At 44.0% G+C, this 22,907-nt stretch overlaps 1 protein-coding gene across 7 annotated transcripts in view; it reads left to right on the top strand.

The window, feature by feature from the left end:
- DGKG (diacylglycerol kinase gamma) overlaps window positions 1-22,907 on the top strand; it is a 205,367-nt gene that overhangs the window by 104,293 nt on the left and 78,167 nt on the right. For all 7 annotated transcript variants that reach the window (XR_007408100.1, XR_007408101.1, XR_004811855.2 and 4 more), the window contains one exon: window positions 4,049-4,113. Coding sequence is in view for 1 of the 7 variants with exons in the window: in XM_025451551.3 (XP_025307336.1) it covers window positions 4,049-4,113 (65 nt within the window). In the remaining 6 variants the exon portion in view is untranslated. The remainder of the gene's footprint in view (window positions 1-4,048; window positions 4,114-22,907) is intronic.

Below are 22,907 nucleotides of genomic sequence, written 5' to 3'. Positions count from 1 at the left end.
GTCAATACGCAACTCTCACAGAATCTGGGGCTGACATTTGCAGAAGCTCTTCCTCCCTATTTGACCTCCCAGACTTTGTAAGAGGAGAAGTAGGTATGTAAACCAACCAACAGTTTTACTTCCTTGGGATAATTAGAGTCAGACTCCTTTGGCAAAGAGAGCCTTGCAAAGTCTTTGACTCTTTTTTGGAAGGACCTGGACTATCTTACTGATGTCAGATGTCCGTGGCCTTTCGCATGTATAAAGGTGATGACAGGGACTGCTGCTGTGGTGGTGCTTGGTGGTAACGCATTTGCCCTGACAAGTTCACCTGGTCCCCTTGGTGCCAGCAGCACCCATGTAATACATGGAGGGATAAACAGGGCAGACCCTCCTGGCCCACTCAGAGAGTGACTGTGGCCCTGCTGTTACCACATTTCCATCACCTACATACATGCTGGCCCTCCACCACTGAAGAGTTGAGAGAGTTGGCCTTCTCAGTGCCCTATTGGCAGGAGATTTTAAACATAGTCATTCAGGCTGCTACTTCCTCTGGCTTCTCTGGCCTCCTTGTCCCTGCTCTTTATTTTTGGATTTGCAGAAATGTCAGGATGGCCAGGTATCAGTGACAGGAAGTTTGGGACCATGAAATAATTTCTGGGGTATGTGTAACTCCAAATGCCTCAAAGGCTCTGCTTTCACTGAGCCTCCACAGGAGGAGTGAACAGCTAATCCCTTGATTCAATGAAATCTATTTCTGATACTAGGGGAGCCCAGGGGCCAGGGAGAGGCCACAGTCACATTAAGCTGCACACCATTCTCCACCTTCTGATTGTACTTCTCAGGCTTTTCCAGCTAAGTGTCCACAGTGATGAGCCCCCTACTGATAGGGAATTTACCAAAAAGTTAACCATTTTCGCTGCAACCTTTTGGATTCCCTCTGGGTCAAGTTCTTGTCTGTTACCTGTGAAAGCCATGGAGGCCCTAAGACAATGGAACTCACTGAGTAGTGTCTGGGAAAAGGGGTCTACATCTCTTTTTCACCCTCCAATCTGTCATAATGTTTCAGAAAAACCCAAATTCCAAATGATCTGTTTTATTGTCTCCTTTGTCTTTTTACCTCCATAAGTTGGTAACGTGGCTTAGACCTGCCTTGTCCAATATGGTAGCCATTAGCCACATGTAGCGGTTGTGTACTAGCAATGGGACTAGTCTAAATTGAGAGATGCTGTTAAGTATAAAATATACACCAAATTTCAAAAATGTAGTATAAAAGGATTTTAAACATCACAATAATTTTTATATTAACTCCATGCTATAGCAATAATATTTGTCAATGAAAATATATTATTCAAGTTAATCTCACTTTTTTCCTTTCCCTTTTTTAAATGTGGCTACTAGAAAATTTTAAATTTATTTCCATCGGACAGCACTGGCCTAGACATCCAAAAAGCTCAGAGTCCAAATAACAGCTGCTTATATTTGGAAGGGACACAAAAATATTTTGGACTTCTAGTTTTAATTCAGGAAAGAGCAGCTCATCATCTCCTCTGTTCCTCACATCACACAGAAGGACCCTGGAGAGTGAGGCCTTCAGAAATGTCATCACTTCCAAGGCTTTGCAATTCCCATCTCTATCTCCCTGCACCTTCAAAATGGAAGTCTCATTTTGCTGTAATTATTACCAAGAAAGGGTTTGAACTGTTGCAGCACTGGTTTCGAGAATTTAAAGAAATTACTGTTGAATGTAAAATACACCCAGCTCAGTGCCTGACACAGAGCTCAATGGAGGGCGAAGATGCATCTAGACTCTTTTGAATCCCCAGGTAGAGAACTGTGGTCAGAGTTGAAGTATTTATCAGCATCGCCTTTTCAAGACCGAACAGCAAAGGACCTGCTCAGCTCTCCCTTGCTACTTTATGTATTTGTGGGGAGATTACATTGGAACCCCATGCCTAACTAGCAATATTGTAAAGGCTGGTCTTTGTGAAAAGAAGCCTGGCAAAACCTCGTTTAAAAAACAACAACGAGGATAATCAGAACTGTATGGAGGGAGGGAGCCTGTGCCCATAGCCCCGAAAATAAGAAAACCACGAGCCAGTCACAACAGTCCTGGGGGTGGGGGGAGGTCGCAAAGCATAAATCATGCCAGGCAACATGTGATGGCTTTTCGCTTTCCTCCTCTTTCTTTCTTTTCTTTTCTCCTGACAGAAGAAAATTAGTGCTTCCAAGGAACACAAGTAGATGGAATGTTTTCTTGAATTCTAGAGAAGCATTTGACAGATGTCACATGAATCTTTTTCAGAGTGTTCACTGAAACTTGCTCAGAGTGAGGGAGGGAAAATGAAGGCCTGCTGCCTGGAGAAGCCACCCGGGGTGAGGCCTCGGGGAGATGCTGCAAGTCTCCCACCATGTGTCCACAGGGGGCCCTGACCAAGACCGTCAACTCTCCATGTGTCTTAAAGAAAAAACAAAGCAATCAATAACTAGAATTTAAATGTCAAATTCCCAAAAGGCTATTTCAGCAAGGAGTGTTCGCCAATCACAAAAAAAGCACATAGCCTCGGCTTGCCTCTGCAGTGGGCTGCTCGCTGGGTTTACTCCTCTGCCAAGTTCAAGTATGACAGAAGCCCCCCTGTGCTCCCTAACTTGCACCTGGACTTTCTATCTCCCACCACTAGCCTGTTTTTACTCACCATACACAGCACATGCTCAATAAAAGCTGCTCCACTGAACTCTACCTCCTAATGTTAAAAAAGTAATAATGATAACATTCAGAAAATTTCTTTTGTGAGTCCATACCGAGAAACAGAATTAATAAGCATTCACTGAAATGGAATGTCAGTTCTCTCTTAGCCACATAGTCTAGTAAATGAGTTTCTGTAGCTTTTTTCCTGCACATTTCTGACTCAGCTCCCTTGTTTCTGTGTCATCTCCCCCCATCCCCGACCCCCCCAGCCCAATTCTCCTGTTTCTTTCTAAAACCCACCACCTGCACCCAACGTGCTGATATGAGGCCTGAGCAGTGAAGGGACGCAACTCATTCTTCTGCTGGAAAATGAGACCATTAATGAGAGTGAAAGACCAAGTGTGAGGAGGAAAGATGAGTAGATGAGCTCAGTGTTAGGTCTGAAGCTCAGGGATGATTCTAGAGATCAACATTATAGAGACATTACACACTAGGAGTAAGTATGAGAACTCGAGATGGTCCATGACATGGAGTGTAGGCTGCAGATGGGACTCAGGGCGGAGCAGTTCTGGTCAGAGGATGCAAAACTCAGAAGCATGGTGGCCTGGAAGCCTTCCCAATCGTGAGTTCTGAGGAGCAGGTCGTCAATAGTGCAGCTAGGGGTGTGCAAATAAGAGGACAGCAGAGTGTCCATAGAAGGTGGCAGTGAGACTCTTCTTGACTTTGGGGAAAGTCCTTTCTGTGGAGATCAGGGAAAAGAAGCCAGGAGTTTAAATATATTTTTAATACCTACTAAGCATGTTATTCAATGCTACTAATAATTTCTATTGCTATGGATTATTAGAATTAATATATAGCCGCATCTACCAAAGTCAGTGTTCTGGTTTTGACAGTGTAGCATAGTTACATAAGATGTTATTGGGGGAAGCTGGGTGAAAGGGATACAGGAACTCTCTGTACTATTTTTGCAACTTCTTGTGAGTCTTAAAATATTCCAAAATAAAAAGTATTTTTTTAAAAAAGAGTTAATATGGCAAGGCATTTCCAGAAATTCACACTCAGCCCCACGCACGGGCTTCTGTACTATAACTGCCCCCACACCCAGACACCCTCTCACTCCTCAAAGGGCAGTGGCTTGTCCCCTTCATTCACCCTGAACTGTGGTGGAGAGTGAAAACTGCGAAGGGTGGACTGGTCTAGGCTCTACAATCTCTGTAGCCCCTGACCTTGGACCTAGCGTTGCCCCTTTGTGGGAGCCTCCCCTGTGACATGGATTCTCAAGGTCTGGGGGATTGCAGTGGGAGCCCGTGTGCTGCTTTTCTGTGCGCACTGCATGGTCATGACCACTCATCAGGCGGCCGCTTTTTTCTTCCCTTTCAGGATGCTTCCATCGCACACAGATTCCACGTGATGAGAGAGAAACACCCTGAAAAATTCAACAGCAGGTAAGAGTGCCATGAAGCTGCAGCCCCCCTCCAGCCCTGCACTGCCCTCCACCCCCCCACCCCCCCAGCCAACCACACCGCAGCCTCCACCTGCTCTCACCCGAACGTTCTTGGCCCGGCCACCCAGGGACTTGGCTTTCCTGCCACGTTGCCGGAAGGAGGGTTTCCATTTCCAAGCAGAAAACGGTGTCAGAAACCTGCAGCAGCCTGGCCGCCTGTCCCCTCGCAGAGGATGCTGTGAAGAGGGGGGGACTGCGGGCGGGCAGGGAGGGCGCGCTGTGCCCGCCTCGAGGGGTGGGGGCCTGCGCCTGGCTAGCTGGAACCCCCTCCTGGGGCTTGGCCGCTTTCTCCAGATGGAAAGCTGCTGCAGCCTCGGCCCCCTGGAATTTCTGTGGGGAGGAGCAGGCTGCATGGCAGGGGCCTCAGCCTCTCTGGAAGGGAGGGGGTGGCAGCAGGGGAGGGGGGTGGAGGGGGTAGGCCGGGCCAGGAGGGCAGAGAGGGCGTCGCCTCTGTGTCCCCCCCCCCAACAGCAGAGGGCAGCAGAGGGAGGCCCCTGCAGGGGCTGGGACACCAGGAGCCCCCCAGGTCCCAGCCTCAGCCCCTGTGTGAAGCCTGGATGTTAGGTCCAAAAACACGAGAGAGAAAACCAGATTTTTTTGCAAGCAAAACTAAATCCTTCTTGCTGGTGGGAGTGAATATGCGAGAAGTGAGTTGTGACTGGCATATAGCTACCCGGGACTGCTAAAATACCTTTCTCCATTCTTCTTTCCTTTTTTTTTTCCCCTTCTCTTTGATTTCCATCCCTTTTCCTCTGTGTTGTACCATTTCAAGATGACCATTGGATCCCGCCCCACCCTCCAGCAGGTGGGGGGGAGGAATGCAGACTTAGCCTGAGGGAGTGACTTATATAGCCCATAGGATTCCCTTCAGAGCGGAGGTCCAGTATTGTCGGAAGACATTTATTTAAAGCCTCACACCCCAAAGAGTGCCATCATTTTCATTCCTACTCCTTTCCCCTGACAATATCCACCACCCCCCACTGCCACCTAGGAGGTTAACAGGGGTAAAAAGTCCTATCGTAACATTCTTCAGCTTCAGGAAAAGCAATCTGAGATCTGTGGAATCTACTAGCTAAACTCATCTTCTTAGGGTGGGTCTTCTGTGCCAGGCATATTCCATCAGGCTCGCACACACAGCCCATGCACACTCACAAATCACTATTAACAGGTATATGTTCACCCCCCACTCTTACTGTAATCAGCTGACCCTTCTTGTACATCCTTTGTCACTCTCACATACACGCTAAATTATTTCTTCTCTTCCACCCATTGTAGACCTTTTAGGCACTCTTTTCACAGGGGGGCCCTTATGCATACTCATGCACACATACTTGTTAAGATGCCATATGCTTGTGAAATCCATAAGGGTTCTGCTCATTCATTCATTCAACACTAGCTTTTGAAAACATACTCTGTGCCAGGCACTGTTCTGTAGGTGTTTTGGACAGACATGTGTAGGGGCTCGCAGTCCGGTGGTGCAGACCAGAAGGAAGATATGCAGAGTGACTTGTGTTCAGTGGTACGAATCAAGCTGACTTATAGGAACACAAAGCAAGGACATGGAATTTGGTATGGAAGGGCTTCTATCTATAGAGATGCCGAGACATGGAAAACAAGTATGTATTTTTCAGGTTGACAAAAAGAGAAGGGCAGCCCAGAGAGAAGGAACCAACTATAAAAGGATAACAATGAGTGAGAGAAAGCAGGATGCTTGGGGAAGAGCAAGCCGTGCTGGTCTTTTGGCAGGGAAGAAGCAAAACCTCTATAGTAGGTAGAGAATGAGAAAGCAGAAGGAGGGAGAAATTTCTCCATATTCTAAAGATCAATAGACAGGTCAACATATGACATAAAGAGAGTAATTGTCAATTGTCCACATGATTAAATATAATTAGAAAGATACCTCCCTCTGTCAGAAGAAGAGTTGCAATTGTGCATTTCACTATGATCTGGTGACTGTTTTTCCTTCCACTTTCCTAGTTCTGTTAATAAGACTACTCTGCAGTTCAGGGCCCACCCTTCTTCCCCTGGTCGAGGTCAAGGTAGTACGGTCGCCTGGCATGACAGGCACACGGATTTGTGTGTAAATCCAGATTTACACACAAATCCGTGTGCCTGCAAGTAAGTGGAGACCTAGTGACGTAGAAATGGGTCCTGTTTCACAAGGTCCTAGACCCCTTCCTAGTAAGAACTTTGAGTCCATGCTGCTTCCACCCTGCCTGCTTGCTCATGTTGAAAATACTCATGAGTGCCCAGTTTGTCCACTGAGAGGCAGGCGAGCAGCCATTTTTTCCAGGCTTCCTTATTTAGCTTTGGAGATGGTTTTAAATAGGCAGGTGGTTGTTGCCATGGTTACACCATTACACCAACGGCTAAACTTAGGAAGGGCCACAAGGGATAGGAAGAAAGCTTGATACCCGGGATTTGGAAATGTAAACGATATTATTAAACAAGGCTTCGTTTTACTCGGCTGCACTTAGGTTTTCCAGAGAGTAGTCACTGCTTGGCTGGATGGTCTTACAGTTAAGGTGCCACACTGGGCCCTCTGGGATAATTCTGAGGTTAAATCTAGGGAGTTGTAACTGTTTTGTTTTGTTTTGCTTTGAACAAGGGAGTGTAACTAATCAGGGCTAGAATTTATCAGGAAACTTGAATCTTTCACATCGCTCATTCAGTTTTCTGGGCTAGTCTAACAAGAATTCTTAACCTAAGGTACAAGGGCTGCAGAAACTCTGAGAACACCTTGAAATTGTATAGAAGACATTGACTATCTTTTTCTGGAGAGAAAGTCCATAACGATCAGAAGGCTCTTGCAGGGACCCAAAGCCCTCTCATAGTTAAAGGTCACAATTCTGAGGCCGCCTGGAATCCTAAAAGGGACCTTGGGGTTTGGTTGGGCTTTTAGGAAATTCTTCCTCCAGTGGCTTCTCTACACAGGTTGTTGCCAGAGAAGGTGATTGGTTGTTCGAAACCGAGTTCTGTTCCCTAGTGGAATAGCTTTGCTAATAGAGTAAGAATCACACCCAAGAATGCAGGAACATGAGCCAAGTGTGATGGGCAAGGACAAAAAGGCCTTTAATGGCAGAGATAGGACTATTTTGGGTACATTCTACTTCATAATCATTGATAGGCTAATAATTGCTAATTTAGAAATCTTATGAAAAATTATCATCTTGTTGTTGGCATAAACAGCAGAAGACAGATTTAACTCAGCTGCGAGTCTAACATGTGTTAGAAGGAGTTCTAGGATACAAGGATAAATAAGACCTGATTCCTGCCTTCAGGGAATTCACAGTCAAGCAAAGAAGGAAGAATAATCTTCAAATATTTTTTACAAAGTGATTTGCACATATGAGGGGGTTGCATTTTGTAGGTCATACAGCGTAAAAGAAGTTGGATAGTATAAGACACTTAATGGCTGTATCCCTATATCACTTATAAATGAATTGTTTAGAAATAATGTTACAAAGGAACCATCCTGAGAACTGTTATTTTTTGAGCTCTTACTAGGTGCCAGGGGATAAACTAGGTTCGTTAAATACATTATAGTTTCGAAATCTCAAGATCACTCTACAAGATAAATATTAGATAAAGGCGTTTTATAGATAAAGACGCTGAGGCTGCGAGAAGCCAAGTCACTTAAGTGAAGTCATACATCTTTTCAAACACCAGAGCTGATATGATTCTAAGCTAGCTCCGAACTCCTCCAGAGTTCAAACTCCGTTTTCTGCCCCTGCTGTCTCCCATGGATTTCATTTATCAAATGCCTATTGTGTATCAAACACTCTGATGGGTACTACATACATGGGCCGCTGCAATGCTCACAATCACATGCAAGGGCAAGTGCTGCTGTCTCCATTTTGGAGATGAAAATATTGAGGCTAAGAAGGGTAGAGCTTTTATCAAGTCTACCCATCTTTATGGATTATCTCTGTGGGAAAATGCCTGCTGAGTTCCAAAGGGAGACCACAGGTACACTACCCACTCTTAACTTGTGTGGTATGACTCTTCTCCCTATCCCAGTGTCTAAGCACAGAGCAGGACCGAATATATGATTTGTGCAATGTTAAAATGTAGGGCCCTTTGAACAAAACTATTAAGAATTTCAAGTCTGCGACAGTAGAGCATTAATTAAACCAAGTACAGAGCCCTCCTAAGGGGGGGCTCCTTGCATCTATGCATGTTTCTTCCATAAGCTGGAAGGAATTTATTAAAAAAAAAAAAACTCACATTTGCCAGGGCTCGCAGGGGGGAAGTTTGCAATAAAGATAAGATTATGGAGGAAAGAGGGCTTTAGCTCAGGAGGAGGGAAGGGATGATCAGTCCCTCAAACAGGCAGTCGTCAGTATTAGCAGATGAGCTGATGACACCACTGAAGTCTTCCAGATAGCTAAGAACCAGTCCTCTGTGGAGTTTCTGGATTAACTCTCTGTGAAGAACTTTTTTAATATACAGAATATATACATGGAAGCTACCAAATTCCAAAGTCACTGTGGTTGAACGTCCAGAAAGAGAAGCCTAACTATGGAATTTTTTCGTTGTTGCTCAGAAACTCAGAGCACTTGAGGAATGTGTTATTCCAAACCTGTTGAGTGCCATCCACTTGAATATGTCCCTCAGCAGTTTAGGCTGAGGCAAGATACTTCCTGTTAGGCACTTCAAAGGGACCGAAACCGTACCTCATTCCTACCAAAAGCTGACCACCTTTCCCCAAAGCTCTTGGGTAATTAATAGACTCTGGAGTGTTAGCTTTCTTGGAATCAGGCCCGTGGAGTAATTGATGAGGGGTTCCCCCAGAAGCCCTAATGTAGCATGAGACCTTAAGAGGTTGGAAATACATCTTGCAAATAACTAAGCACTTAACAGTTATTTATAGAATGAGGCAGCAGGGTATAGTCTAAGTTGGCATTCAAAGTTGGCTCTGCCACTTACTAGCTGTGTGACCTTGGGCAAGTTACTTAATCTCTTTAATACTTTGCTTCCTCCCCTGAAAATCCTGCAAGGTTGCTATAAGTATAATGAGATCATGTATAAGTTCATGGCACACGGTAGGCAATCAATAAACATCTGTTGTTGAGTGTTGCTGAATAACTAGCATGAGGAAAGCATTGCCTTAAATTGCCAGTGACAGGCTTTTCTGATAGAGTGGCTAGTGGGATTCAGTCATCATGAAGTCTTTGCTTTATTGGCATGGCCCTGGAACTGAAAAGTTGGAGGACAACTAAAAGTTGGAAGCAACCCCATCTATGATCCACTGAATCTATCTAAATCCCTCTCCTAAGGGGTGAGAGTATGGCATCAATTAGCTGGGATGGATTTGGATTCCATAGAACTGGAGCTACAGAGAAAATGCCCATTAAAGCCAGAGGCAGAGATCTGGGGTCTGAATACCTGAGATTCTAAGCCCAAATGCCAAGCCAAGGCTAGAGATAGGATCAAGGTTGGGGTCCCAGACCCCAGCTGACATGGTAGCAGGAGGAACAGATAAGAGTGAGTAAGGTGGAGTCACAGGACAGGAGTCATGGGCTCCACGGATACCTAGGGGCTTACCAGCTGGAGGCAAGGAGTGTACTGTCGGTGGGTAGGGGGATGGTCAAGGTCAGTCAGACACAAGATGTAACGACTCTTCATTCATATTGACTCTACCCTCATCCACCCAGCACCTCTTCTCTTACTTTAGATGAACACAGCAATGTTCTGTGGGAGGCAAAATAGAAGCCGGTAAAGCTCAAATCATACAATTCTGGAAATCAAAGGGCCTCCCCTCTTGAATGCCTGTACTATGTTCTGCAGTCACAAGCATAGACTTTATCACCATTTACATAAGATTTTCTTTCTTTTTTATAATCTAAAAATGAAACCATTCTAAGTTATTCTTTCCAGGAGCCCTTTGAGGTAGCCTAGTGTTACAGCCCAGACGTTTGACTTTCCCAAAGCATAAAGATACAACAGCAGCAGACGAACGAAGCAGGGTTAAAATCCTCACCATTGGAGGTGTCATTCTGTGCCCTGAGTTGAGTTTTGCTCCTCCCTAATACTTGGCACCCTCGAGAGACCTGCCCTCAGTACCCAGAGGGTCCAAACTGTCTGCACCTGTTTCCCTCAATATATCAAACTATTTTTTCAAACATTTGGGATTCAGAAAAGCCCCAAATGAAGTTGACTGTGGCATTTCTATTTTTATTCTTACTCCTGTAGGTATTTAAAAAGGAAATGCAAACCTTATGTTTTGTGTTCAAGTACCTTTGACTCTTCAAGTCAGTTCTGACAGAGCAGCCTACTTAATTACTGGAATGTTTATATACTAGCCCACACAAATGTTTATCTGCCACCCTCCCTACCCCTTCTTGGAAGAGATTCAGGGAGTTAAATGAATGAAATATGGGTTCATGTTTTTTTCACCAAACATTCATCATTATGCAACTGCATAAGTTCAGGGGTTTTTCTTGGCTGTCTTCTTTGTTTACAGTCAGCCCTTGATTATTTGCAGAAACAAGGGAACAGCAACATGGATCATTTAGATTGAAAATTTTAGGAGGCTGTTACTAATATTTGTGTGCAGGTCTCTCTATCCTAGAGATTCATAGTATTTTAATAATATGATAAAATCACATTGACTTTTTTTTTTAAAGATTTATTTATTTGAGAAAGAGAGAGAGAGTGTGTGTGTGTGTAGGGGTGGATAGAGGGAGAAGAGGAGAGAATCTCTGGCAGACTTAGCACTGAGCACAGAGCCGAATGCAGGGCTTGATCTTGTGACCCTGACATCATGACCTGAGCCAAAATCAGGAGTCGGGTGCTTAACCAACTGAGCCATCCAGGTGCTCCAAAATCACATTGGCTCTTGACATTTGCTTCATTTTCCTTCTGGCCCCCCAGTCCATTAGAACAGGTAGCACAGCTTCTCAGACTGGTACACACAAGGAGCCTATGATATCTCGAGGCTCCTTACAAAGTTGCTCGTTTGCCAAAACAGCTCCTTATTGTAGCTTAACAGGCCTTTTCTTCTAGCCCCTGCCAGACTAAAACAAGAAAGGTAGGATTCCTGTCAATAAAGAGTGGAATTAGTTTGTGATAATATCAAAAGGAACTTGAAAACAAGCTATATTTTCACATATTTAGGACAAATAATCCAGGGGCACCTGCGTGGCACAGGGGTTGAGCATCTGCTTTTGACTCAGGGTGTGATCCCGGGGTCCTGGGATTGAGTCCTGCATCGGCTCCCCACAGGGAGCCTGCTTCTCCCTCTGCCTATGTCTCTGCCTCTCTCTGTGTCTCTCATGAATAAATAAATAAAACCTTTAAAAAAAAAGAGAATCCAAAAATTATCAGTATTTACTGATTTTTAGAAATATTTCCGTCAAAGAGCTCAAGGTGTAATATATAATCAAGTTCAGAAGGGTTTAGGTCAGCATGATAAGCTCATGGAAGAAACTCAAAGTAAGGTTAAGAACTGGCTGCTCCTCAAATGGGTGTGACAGTATGGATGCTTTCCAGAGGGAAGAGGTCAAGAAAGTGCTGGAATTTAATGTCTTCTTTTAAGGAAAAGACTGAATCGGGGATTGTTTCACCCAGAGAAGAAAAGACTTAGGGAGAAGTGATTACTGACCTCAAATATTTAAAAAGTATTTCTCATTAAGGAGGAATTAAGTTATTTAGCCCAATAAATCAATGAGGAAAATGGCTGGAAGGACCACTTTAAGCACCAAATATAGGACATCAGTTCTATTACTTAGAGCCATCTTAAGTATAGGGGGCTACTGATGAGAGCATTTTCAGATTTTAATATTCTGGCTGATGCTGGACAAACATCTGGGGCTCCAGTGAGGCCAGGTGCCCTAGGGTACAGATGCTATCACCAGACAACCTGGATTCAAATGCTGGTGTTGTCATAACCACTTATATGTGACCTTAATCAAGTTACTTTTCTAAGCCTTAGTCTGCTCATCTGTAAAATTGGGATATAATAACTTTTTGTTGTTGTTGTTTCCTATGGATGCTATAGCATATCACTACACTAATTTATTATATTGTAGTTCTGGAGGTCAGAAATCTGAAATAGGTCTCACTGGGTTAAAAATCAGTGTATCCTCAGGGCTGCATTCCTTTCTGGGGGCTCCAGGGGGAAATCCATTTCCTTACCTTTTCTTGCATCTAGAGGTTGTCTGGGGCCCCCTTCTTTCTTTAAAGCCAGCAATGGCCTATCGAGTCTTTCTCTACATGGCATCCTTCTCACAATATCCTTCTGCCTCCCTCTTCCACTTAAATGGACCCTTGTGATTATACTGGACCCACTCAGATAATTCAGGATCATCTCCCTATCTCAAGGTCAGCTGACTGACCATTTCAATTCCACCTTCAACTTTAATTGCCTTTTGCCATATAAATGAACATATTCACAGCTTCCAAGCATTCGAACATGGACATTTTCAGGACATTATTCTCCCTACTACAAGTACCTTACCTAAGTACCATAGAATTATCCCAAACCTTCAATGAAGCAATGCATTCAAAGTGCATATTACAAAGGCTTGGCACATTGATATTAATTATTACTATTATTTTTAATATTTACATTATTACAAAGATAGATCCTACATCAAATAATAGTCATCTTAGGTGACTCAGAAGCCTTAAAAACACTGAGATTTGGTGATGCTCTGAAAGGGACAGATAAATATCTATTGGTCATAGGACATGAGTCATCAATACAGCAATAGACAATGTGCTTTTTTTTCCTCTTCATTTATCTTGATAAAATTTTTTCAATGCATTTATCATTATATAATTTAGTACTATATCATAAAGTATGATTACATAATACATTGAAATATCATTGTAAATAATTTGTAAAGTTCAGAAAAGTTAAAGAAGAGGGATGCCTGGGTTGCTCAATGGTTGAGCATAGACGTGATCCTGGGGTCCTGGGATCAAGTCCCACATTGGGCTCCCTGCATGGAGCCTGCTTCTCCCTCTGCCTATGTCTCTGCCTCTCTCTATGTATTTCTCATGAATGAATAAATAAAATCTAAAAAAAAAAAAAAAGTTAAAGAAGAAACCAATCACACATAGTGCCATCACTCAGAAACACAGTATTACCTTTTTTGATATATTTCAGCAGTTTACTTGATACACATATTTTTAAATATTTGTGATAATATGTTTTTATAAAAATATATGTACAATTTATTTAAAAACTTTTCTTTATACAAGTAATTAAGACTTATTGTGGACAATCATAGTATCCTCCAGGAAATAAACACTGTTAGATTTATAACATATTTAATAGCAGGGAAGCTGCTATTAAAACCTAGGTCTGACTCTGCAGTCTCCATTTATCCTGCTATACTTCCCTTCATCTCTCAATGCCCAGTTTGGTACTCCATGGCCAACGAAACACCCAAGAAAGAGACTAGGGAAGAACCACAGAGATAATTAATGGCCCCATGAGAAAACCTTAAATAAACCAAAATCTTTGTTTTGTTTTGTTTTGTTTTGTTTTGTTTTGTTTTGTTTTGTTTTGTTGGAGAGGAGAAGCAGGGGCTGGGAACTAGTCCTCCCGTGTATGAAGGATTCACAACAGGAAATAGTAACCACACCTTACTCTTCATCTCAGCTCAGGAAAGAATGAGACGGGGGAGCGGGGCGGGGGATGTGCTTCTCAAGTGAGGAATTGCTGTTTTGGATGGGAGGAAGATTCTCCTGGCCTGGAGACCCATTAAAGGCTAAAATGAGTTATTGAGGGAAGTTGTAGAATATATTCCAAAGGTTTCTAAAAACAGAAGCCAGACTCATTCATCAGGGATGACAAACACATCATCTTCCCTGAGCCCAGGAGTAAGCGGATGGTGCACACCGAGTGACAACCCTCTCCCTCCCACACAACAACCAACTGCAGTGCCCCGTAGGAGACTTTACCTCCCGTGTTCCTCAGCTCCCTGCTGGTCCCCATGATGTCCCTTCCTCGAGATATCCTTAGCAGGGCCCTGGCCATCTTGATGCTCTTTCTTCTCAGGCCTTCAGTTTGGCAGCTGCCCATGTTTTTGTCCTGTTTCTGCCACATAAGGACTTGCTACCACAATCCTTGTCACATTTTATAAAATTTAAACTCACGTGGTTTGCCTTCGGGATCATTTATTATCATCTCCCCCCAAACGCCAATCTAGCCTTATCGTTGGCTTGCTCTGTTGGTCTCCTCTTCCCCACTCTACCCTTAACTCCTCAGTCTAGTACAGCATCGCCTTCCGGGGCCTGATCATCACCCATTGTTTCAAAATGCAGTCCAAGATATTCAAAACACTCCCTCCCTGACCAACCCCAGCCTTGGCCTCCACTTTTTCTTACAATCCACCTACAAGGTTTTAGATACATCTTTTCCAACTTCGATTTTTCCCTTTGTCTTCCCTAAGTCATTATTTTGATGCAAAACTGCTCTCACTCCACCTCATTCCTAAGCCCTTCTTGGGATCCACTGACCTAAAAGCAAAAGAAGGTTGATTCCCAAGTATGTTCCCTCATTTGGCCAAAACATGTTGAGCATCTATTCTGTGTTAATATTGTGCTGGGGCCAAGGAAATCAGGATTACCACAGGCCCTACTTCTAGGAGCCCATGGTTCTAGTTGGGAAGATGAGCATATCCAGAATCTATCACCAACTGTATTCGTTTCCTAAGGCCACCTGACATTATCACCACAAACTAGGTGACTTGCAACAACAGAAATTAATTCTTCCACAATTCTGGAGGCTAAAAGTCTGAAATCAAGGTGTCAGCAGGATTGGTTCCTTCCCAGGCTCTGAGGGAGAATCTGTTCCATCCATGCCTCTCTTCTTGCTTCCAGTGGTTGCCAGCAATTCTTGGCATCCCTTGGCTTAGAGCTGCAAAACTCCAAACTCTGCATTCATCTTCACATGCATTCTCCCTCTGTGTCTCTGTGTCTCTCTGTCCAAATTTCTCTTTTCTTATAAGGACACTAGTTGTTGGATTTGGCCCACCCTCATCCAGTGTGACATCACCTTAGCTTGAGGACATCTGCAGAGACCCTATTTCCAAATACAGTTGCATTCACAAGTATGGGGCTAGGCCTTCAACATAGCTTCTTGGAAAACACAGTTTAACCAACCATACCTACCCTCCCTGAAGCCCTCACAAAAGAAAGAAATACAATATAATACGGTGGGCTTTGTCTTAACAAGGAACCATGAATAGTGAGTGTGTTGTGGGAGCACCTGAGAAAGTAGGATTAGACTTCAGAAAGAAAGTTGCATTTGAGTCTGAGAAAGAAATGGGAATGCTCCGAAGAAAGTAGGAGCCAGGTGTGTGCTAGGAGGGGAGAAGTAGGCTGGGCAAAGGGCAGACATGCTGGAGGACACTGGATGTGAAGAGAGAGGCAAATGGTTCTGAGGTGGCATGGGAAGGCAGGTGGGAGGCAGCCACAGCAGGATCTCCATGCTGTTCCCAGGAGTTGCACTTTTTCCTACAGGTGAGGGAGTGGACGGGGAGGTAGTCAATCAGCAGATATGTTTTGAACAGGTCAGTGAAGGAATGCATTGTCTTTAAAAATCTTTCCAGAGCCCAAATTTCAGGGCTTCTAGGAACACAGGGACCTTTATCCTGAAATGTATGGGTGTACAGGGTGTTAGGTCAGAGAGGGACCCAGAGAGACTGAAGAGGAGGTAACCCTCAGGGAGCCGGAAAGAGGGCTGTCAGGAGAGAACCAGCTCTGCTAACCTGGGGGAGTTCGTGCATATCAGGGCCAGAAACACCGTGGAAACCAAGCATGGGGCTTTTTTCACAAGCCCGGAACTGTGAAGTGTGCTGTTTGATTGTGGAAGTAGAAATTCACATTGAACAAAATTCCACACGTCATTCTCTCTTCCTCACTACCACGATTTCATATTCTCTCATCCAGAAGTTGACTTAGGTGGTCTCTAAACTTAGCTTAACATGGTTTTTGTTTACTTGGTTTTTTATGTCCAAAGGAAAGAGTATCAGAGTTAATTATCCCTCTGTTATCCTCTACTAATTAGAACTTTGGAGAATTATCGTCCTTCTGCATTAGGGGCATTTCTGTGATACACCAGAGTCCATCTTTACATTTAGAGCTGATGTGATTAGCATATGCAGTATGATATATTTTCCTTAAACTGTTCATACTTGCACATGTTTTATGAAAAAAGAGATTGAAAAACAATAGATATTCTCAAGAAAGATTCAAGTGACGATTAATTTTAATTCTTCACTTAAATCAACATTTACTCAAGAAAATGTTAATGGATTTGTTATTTGGCCAAAGATTTTGAAAGCAGCCTTTTGCTGTACTTATCAGGAAACTCAGTAACTCTCATGTGAAATAAGTAAATTATCTCTCCAGAAACCCTGGGCAAATGGCTTTACAACTCCATATGTTAGGCTGTGTTTCCCTTTACATGAAATGTAGATACTAATCCCTGGGTTTTGCTGCATCCAAAAATCAGCGCTGAGTTTCAGCTTCCACTCTGCCTCTTTCTTACTCTCTGCCCTTGGGAAAGTTACTCACTTCTCTGATTCTTCATTTTCTGGTATGTAAAATGGAAATTACAGCTATCTCACAGGATGCTTATGAGAATGAGAGTGGATAAATGAGTGGAATTGAAATGTTTCAGATGTTGGTATGATACTATTGATTATTATGGGCATCTGTAAGAAGAACATGCAGTAGTATATAAGCAACTACATCGTATAGGCTCTCTCATTTAGACATATAGTGTGGTGATTCTTAACTGTAATAATAACTTGCAGACCCCAAGCTTTGGGCAGGCCTTTAGGTTTCCCCTCCCAATGTAAGCATCCCTCTGTAAACACCTCTCTGAGAGGGATCATCAAATCTCCACTTTGAAGATTATAGAGCTCTACTTTGAAGATTGTATGAGTGTTTAAATTTCTTTTTTCTTTTGGCCCTGCCACTTCACCTTTCACTCAGAAAGCAGTTTCCCTATCTTCTAATGCTCTTCAATGAGAGAGAGGCTCTCTTCATTCCAAGAATGCACTTATACCCTCCAATTGCTAAAGCGTCAGGGACTTACATAAATGCTGCACAGTCATGTTTATTGAGCCTACACTTAGATTGAAACTCCCCACTGTCTAGTAACAAGATGTTTTCTATTCTATTGAATGAAGGGTCCCTTTAATCTCAAAAGTGGACCTTTTTTGGAGAGTATTCCAAAGTGCCAATCAAGCCAAGTACCCTACCTTGCCTTTGAACTCAGGGGGCTGAAAGTGTGTCTGTAATCTCCAGTTTGGGATTACCACAGGGCAAGAGGTGGTAGGAACATTGAGGGTAAATTAAAACCCCCAACCGTTCGTCTCAGTGAAGCTTTTATTGGAGCTATCAATACATTCCCATTAATTAGCATTCTCATTCATCAGGTTCTCCCTTTCCTCTTCCCTATTACCTTGTCCCTGAACTTGGGCAGGGAGAGGAATGGAGGGTGCTCATACAGGGTTTCTGCAGACATGTGCAGGGTTGAGGCAAAGAGAATCAAACAAGATGCCCTCTGATTTGAGCTGATTGGCTGGTTCATGATTTGTACTTTTAATTTTGCTCTCTACCAAGCTAGAGATAACTATACTAAAGAAAAATGAAACCGTCAGCAATAAGTCAATGAGTTAGAAGAGATTTGAGGACTGGATAATCATTTGTCCTTTAATAATCAAGACTTGATAGCATAATGTTAGCATTCATAATAATCATCGTTTGTGCTAAGTGGAAAATTCGGGGGAAAGGTAAACATGAGCTTAAGCTACTTCTTCAGTAAAGGACAAGTTCGTTACTTAGTGTTCTGTGATCGTCAGTTGATAGCCTACCATGTTGTATCTGACCTGTAAACACAGGGTGACTGAAAATATATTTTTTTCTCAGAAGAGGTGGACTTGGGATGATATTCTATTTCTGTGTATATGATCAGTGCAATGCCAACAGCTTCAGTTCTTACTCTGACACAGCTGGTCAGCCCTTGATGTTAGACACATATTAGGACTTGTGACTGAAAACACTGGCAGCTCAAATGGGAAAAATCAGATGGGGAAGGAGAGAGAGGAGACGCTTTTGAGGCAGGTGCTAGGAAAATTCCTAGGAGGGAACTACAAAGGTCTCTGTGAGGGATCCCAAATCCAAATGGCAGCAGAGGCTAGGTAGTTAATATAAGTGAGGTAAGTGAGAGGACGTGGGGTTTGGGGGGGGATGCTCTAGCAAACAGGAGAGCACCTGCCCTATGTCATGGCAACAGCCAGCACTCAGCTTGAGCCAATTGCTCCCATGATGGAGAGCAACCCAGTATTAACAAATCCCATTTCTCAAGAGAAGCTGGCCTCCAGGAGTGTATATAAAATCTTCCAATTTAAAAAACCATGGTGCAAGTCAAATAAACACAATTCCAGGCCTCATAAGATCAGGCCTCCAAGTTGTCACATTGAAGACACTGAGAAATAGAACCTCAGGGATGTGATGGGGGCCAATTATTTATTTTTCTTACTTACCTTGATCACAGATTTACTGGTACTGCCCAGGTAAACGGGTCTCCTAGCAGAGGAGTGAATGAATGGGCTTCAGGAAGCTTTAGAGATCTGTGTATTTGCATTGATGAAGGGTTTCTTGATGCCCTAAAAGAAATGATCTAAAAAGAAAACAAATTCAGAAGGTCAAGGGAACATAAAGCAAGGTCAGAGTCTCACGAATAAATAGATATAACATGGAAATAAAGAGGAAATGCCCCATCCCTGTTTGGGGAGAAAAATATAAAAGTCTGATACTGTATTCAAGGAGAACAGACGTAGAAGAGAAAGCAGGTTTAATGAGAGCCGGTGAAGGTAGCTTCTCAAGTTGTCCGCTTCAGGCGTGTATCAAAGTAGCATTGGTTAAAGTGCATTCTATGGGAAGTTACAAGAAAACTCACAAGAGGAAATCATCAAATCCACTTGGGAAATCCCATGTTATGTATATTTCTTTTTTTTTTTTATGATAGTCACACACAGAGAGAGAGAGAGAGAGAGGCAGAGACATAGGCAGAGGGAGAAGCAGGCTTCATGCACCGGGAGCCCGATGTGGGATTCGATCCCGGGTCTCCAGGATCGCGCCCTGGGCCAAAGGCAGGCACCAAACCGCTGCGCCACCCAGGGATCCCTGTATATTTCTTTTTGGTAGGATCTTTTAGAGCCTTTGGTATAGATTCTAACCTATTGAAACCATGCAAAAGCAAGATATTTAGTTTCTCAAATTTACTTGACCATAGAATTCGCCTACCCCAGAGCATCTTCTGAAATCAGTATTTTGCTGAATTGACTTGGTGAAAACCCCTGCACTAGAGACAAGAAAGGGGTGAGTATACATGCTCATATATAACCCCTCGACTATTTCTCCCTCCTGTGGGTGTGGGGGCAAGTAACACATCCAGAAGAATCTTCGTTAGTATCTCTAGTGACTCTGATGCCTTGCATAGGAAACTAAGGGATGTGGGGCAGAGGTGCTGCTCAAGTCTCTTCCTCTGCCATGAGTCATGATTTTAGAAGCAATAAGCATGTATGGGGAACACAGAGCTGCTCTGTAGCTGATCTGAGAATGACTATTCTTCTGGACCACGGATCTCAGTGCTGGAGTGACAGGCCCCTGGCAAGAAATCAGGAGCTTGTCACATAAACCAAGAGGAGTATTTTTGGCCAGAGACTTGAAGACCAAACAGGAGAGCTTTAAAATGAGATTTAAAGGGGATAAAGTAGAATGTTCAAATGAAACTCTAAAATCACAGCCCACGGAGGGGCAGCAGGTGTGAGCTAGAAATAAGAAGCCTGGCAGAGGAGGTGCCAAGCAGTTCTCCCGAGGAACTGGCAGGGAGGAGCAGCGGGGTCACATCCACAGTGGCGACACGTTTGCCAACTGCACAGTGAGGGGGCAAAGTAAACGGGTTGGGTTTCTTAGGGGAGTGAACAAGACCTCCAAGACAGCGGAGATTTGGTGGGCTTGAACGCACAACCAGAATGCCATGCTGGTGAGGGTGACAAGTTCACATGATCACAGTCCCTGCAGTGGGTGTTAGGAGTGCATACACAAGTATCAGAAGTCACAAACATCAGAGTGGAAGCAAAGCCGAGAGCATATGGATGAGATTTTCTAAAGGGCAAAATAGAAAGGATTTTGCTGGCAGTGTATACTCCAGTCTTCTCAGGCAGAGTGAGGCTCTGGCTGATGCTTTCCTAGTTAAGATTTTTAAAACTGGCACAGGAAGAAGATGGAATAGGGATGGGAAGGGGGTATTTATCCAGGCATCTGCCCCATCTCATGAATCGTTGGCTCGCCTTGCTAACAATTTCTTGACTTAAAAGGTAGAAGAAGCAAGGAGGGAACTAGTCTGTATTTAACTCTGACCAGGAGGTGTCCAGCTGGTTGGTGGTGTGGAAGGCACGGAAACTTAAGAAAAAGTAACCAGATCTTCGTGTAGTTTTATGATAGCAGAAGGAAGAGAGAGGACGCATACCTACGTTGCGCTCTGACTCGCCTTCCTGCCTCTGCTACTTCCCACTTGCCTCTGGCACCTCCAGTCCCATTCTGATAAGAACTCCAGCCCAGACTTCAGGGTCACCAGCAGGGATCTGAGGGCATGAGAGTCGCCATGTCCCTTTCCCAAGGAAAGCAAAGATTCTCCAATCCAAATCCAGCAAGAACGGTGCACCGCTCGTATTGCATGTTGGAACTCAGAATCCATGAGGCCACAGAGCCAGTTTTATACAGGGCCATGGAATTCTGTTGTGCCATTATTCGAGGGTATATCATAGAACCCATTCCCAATATTCCCAACAACCCTGCAAGGTACGTAATATCATCCCAACACAAGATAAAGAAACTAAGGCACAGAGACTCAACAACTTGCCCAAGACTTCATGGCAAGTAAGTGACTGAGCCGTGGCTGGAACCCATGCCTCTCTGGCTTCCAACTAGAGCAGCTTCAGCTCCACCAAGCTGTTCCCAAAGCTAGACACATAATGGGTTAATTGGCTTGTATAGGTTAGCCTGGGAACCCAACCTCAACATAACATTGTTTCTATGGGGAAATGTGCTCAGAGTGACAAACAACTGGCTTAACCAGGAACTTTTGTAACCTGACCTATCATAAATCTGGCACAGCTCATGTTCAGAAAGGCTTTTTGTGGGAGAGAGAAGAGAGAGAAGGCTCATTCATCATGTCAGATACTATGATACCATTCCTGTCTAGCTTTGCATTTTGAAGGAACTACAGTCTCAAATGCATCTATAGACTAACCCTCGGCGTGTAGATGTGAGAAGCACGTGAGGGGGACCCTTGGGCTTGTAAAACAGCCAGTGCAGTTACAGCACACAATAAACATTGGGTAAGTGGGGACTGGGATGATTCTCAACAGCTGGACGGTGAGCTGGAGACAAAAGGAGTGCAGAGGGAAGGCAAAGCTCTGCTGTCTCTCTCAGAAGTCCACCTGGCAATCAAAGTAGGGTGTGAGTGTGGACCTGCTTCTAGGGTTGCCTCTACTCACCCAGATGGTTTCTAGTTTCTAGTCTTCGTTGATCAGGACCCAGGAAGCAGCCTTCCTGGACACGAGCTCAGTTGCAGCCAGGTGGCCTGCCTTAGTTTCTAGGCATTTGGGACTTGTTCTAATCAGCCATCTTGCCCACCTGGGCCTTAACTGTCCTCACCTGCCTACAAAGACCAGCCTCCCGGGCTGATGGATGTGTGAATGCTGGTAAAGCATAGCCCAGAATCAAAAACAGTACCTAACAGGGGTGCCCGGCTGGCTCACTTGGTAAAGAATGTGACTCTTGACCTCAGGGTGGTGAGTTCAAGTCCCACATTGGGCATCCTACTTAGAAAAGAAAAAAAAAAAAGATACACAACAGCTAAGCAATCATTACAGAACCTTAGAGACACACATCCCCCACCTGCCTTTGCCCCTTTTCCTCCAGGTGTAGGATTTCTTCTTGTCCTGGTATTTGACTTTACTCCCTGAGAACTAGGAGAGCAAGCTTACTCAGAGCCCTCTGGCATCAGCCAAATCGGCCTGAGGGGGATTTTCATTCCATGAATAAATCTTCAAAGGAAGAAAAGATTGCTAAAAGCAGCCAAACTCTGTGAGATTTTTAAATTTTTATTTTATTTTATTTTATTTTATTTTATTTTATTTTATTTTATTTTATTTTATTTTATTTATTTTTGGATGGGGGAAGGGAGCAATTTTCTCTTGGCAAGGACAGATACTGACTGGAAAAACACTCCAGACACTCAGGCCCTCAGGAGAGGAAAACCCTAGCTGCCTCACCAGCTGTCACTCCTGAGGGTCACCCCCAAAGTGGCAGGACCATGTGGTGGCATTCACATCACTGCGGCAGTTCTCAGGTTGGGCTGTGGGGCTTCGAGAGACCCTGTCACCTCAGAGAGGCCACGTCTGTGACTGTGCTTAGTAGAAGAGTATTAGAGAAGCCTCCCTGTTTTGGCCCGTGTGTGTGCCTGCACACACACACACACACACACACACACACACACGTGTCCTCGGATGCTACAGAAACGGAGGATCAGATTTCAGACTTTGGCAGGCTTCTTGCTGGAGTCCTGCCCTTAGGAGGAGATTTTGTCAGGTGCCAGACAGAAATGGGGAGAGCTTACCAAAGGAGAATATGTCCGTAGTCCACAGAAACAAACTGTCTTGTGGGAAACAGAAGGGTCATTGTTCAGAGGGGGCA

Source organism: Canis lupus, chromosome 34, assembly GCF_003254725.2.
Source record: "Canis lupus dingo isolate Sandy chromosome 34, ASM325472v2, whole genome shotgun sequence".
Classification (NCBI taxonomy): domain Eukaryota; kingdom Metazoa; phylum Chordata; class Mammalia; order Carnivora; family Canidae; genus Canis; species Canis lupus.
This window is presented reverse-complemented; position numbering and strand designations above follow the sequence as displayed.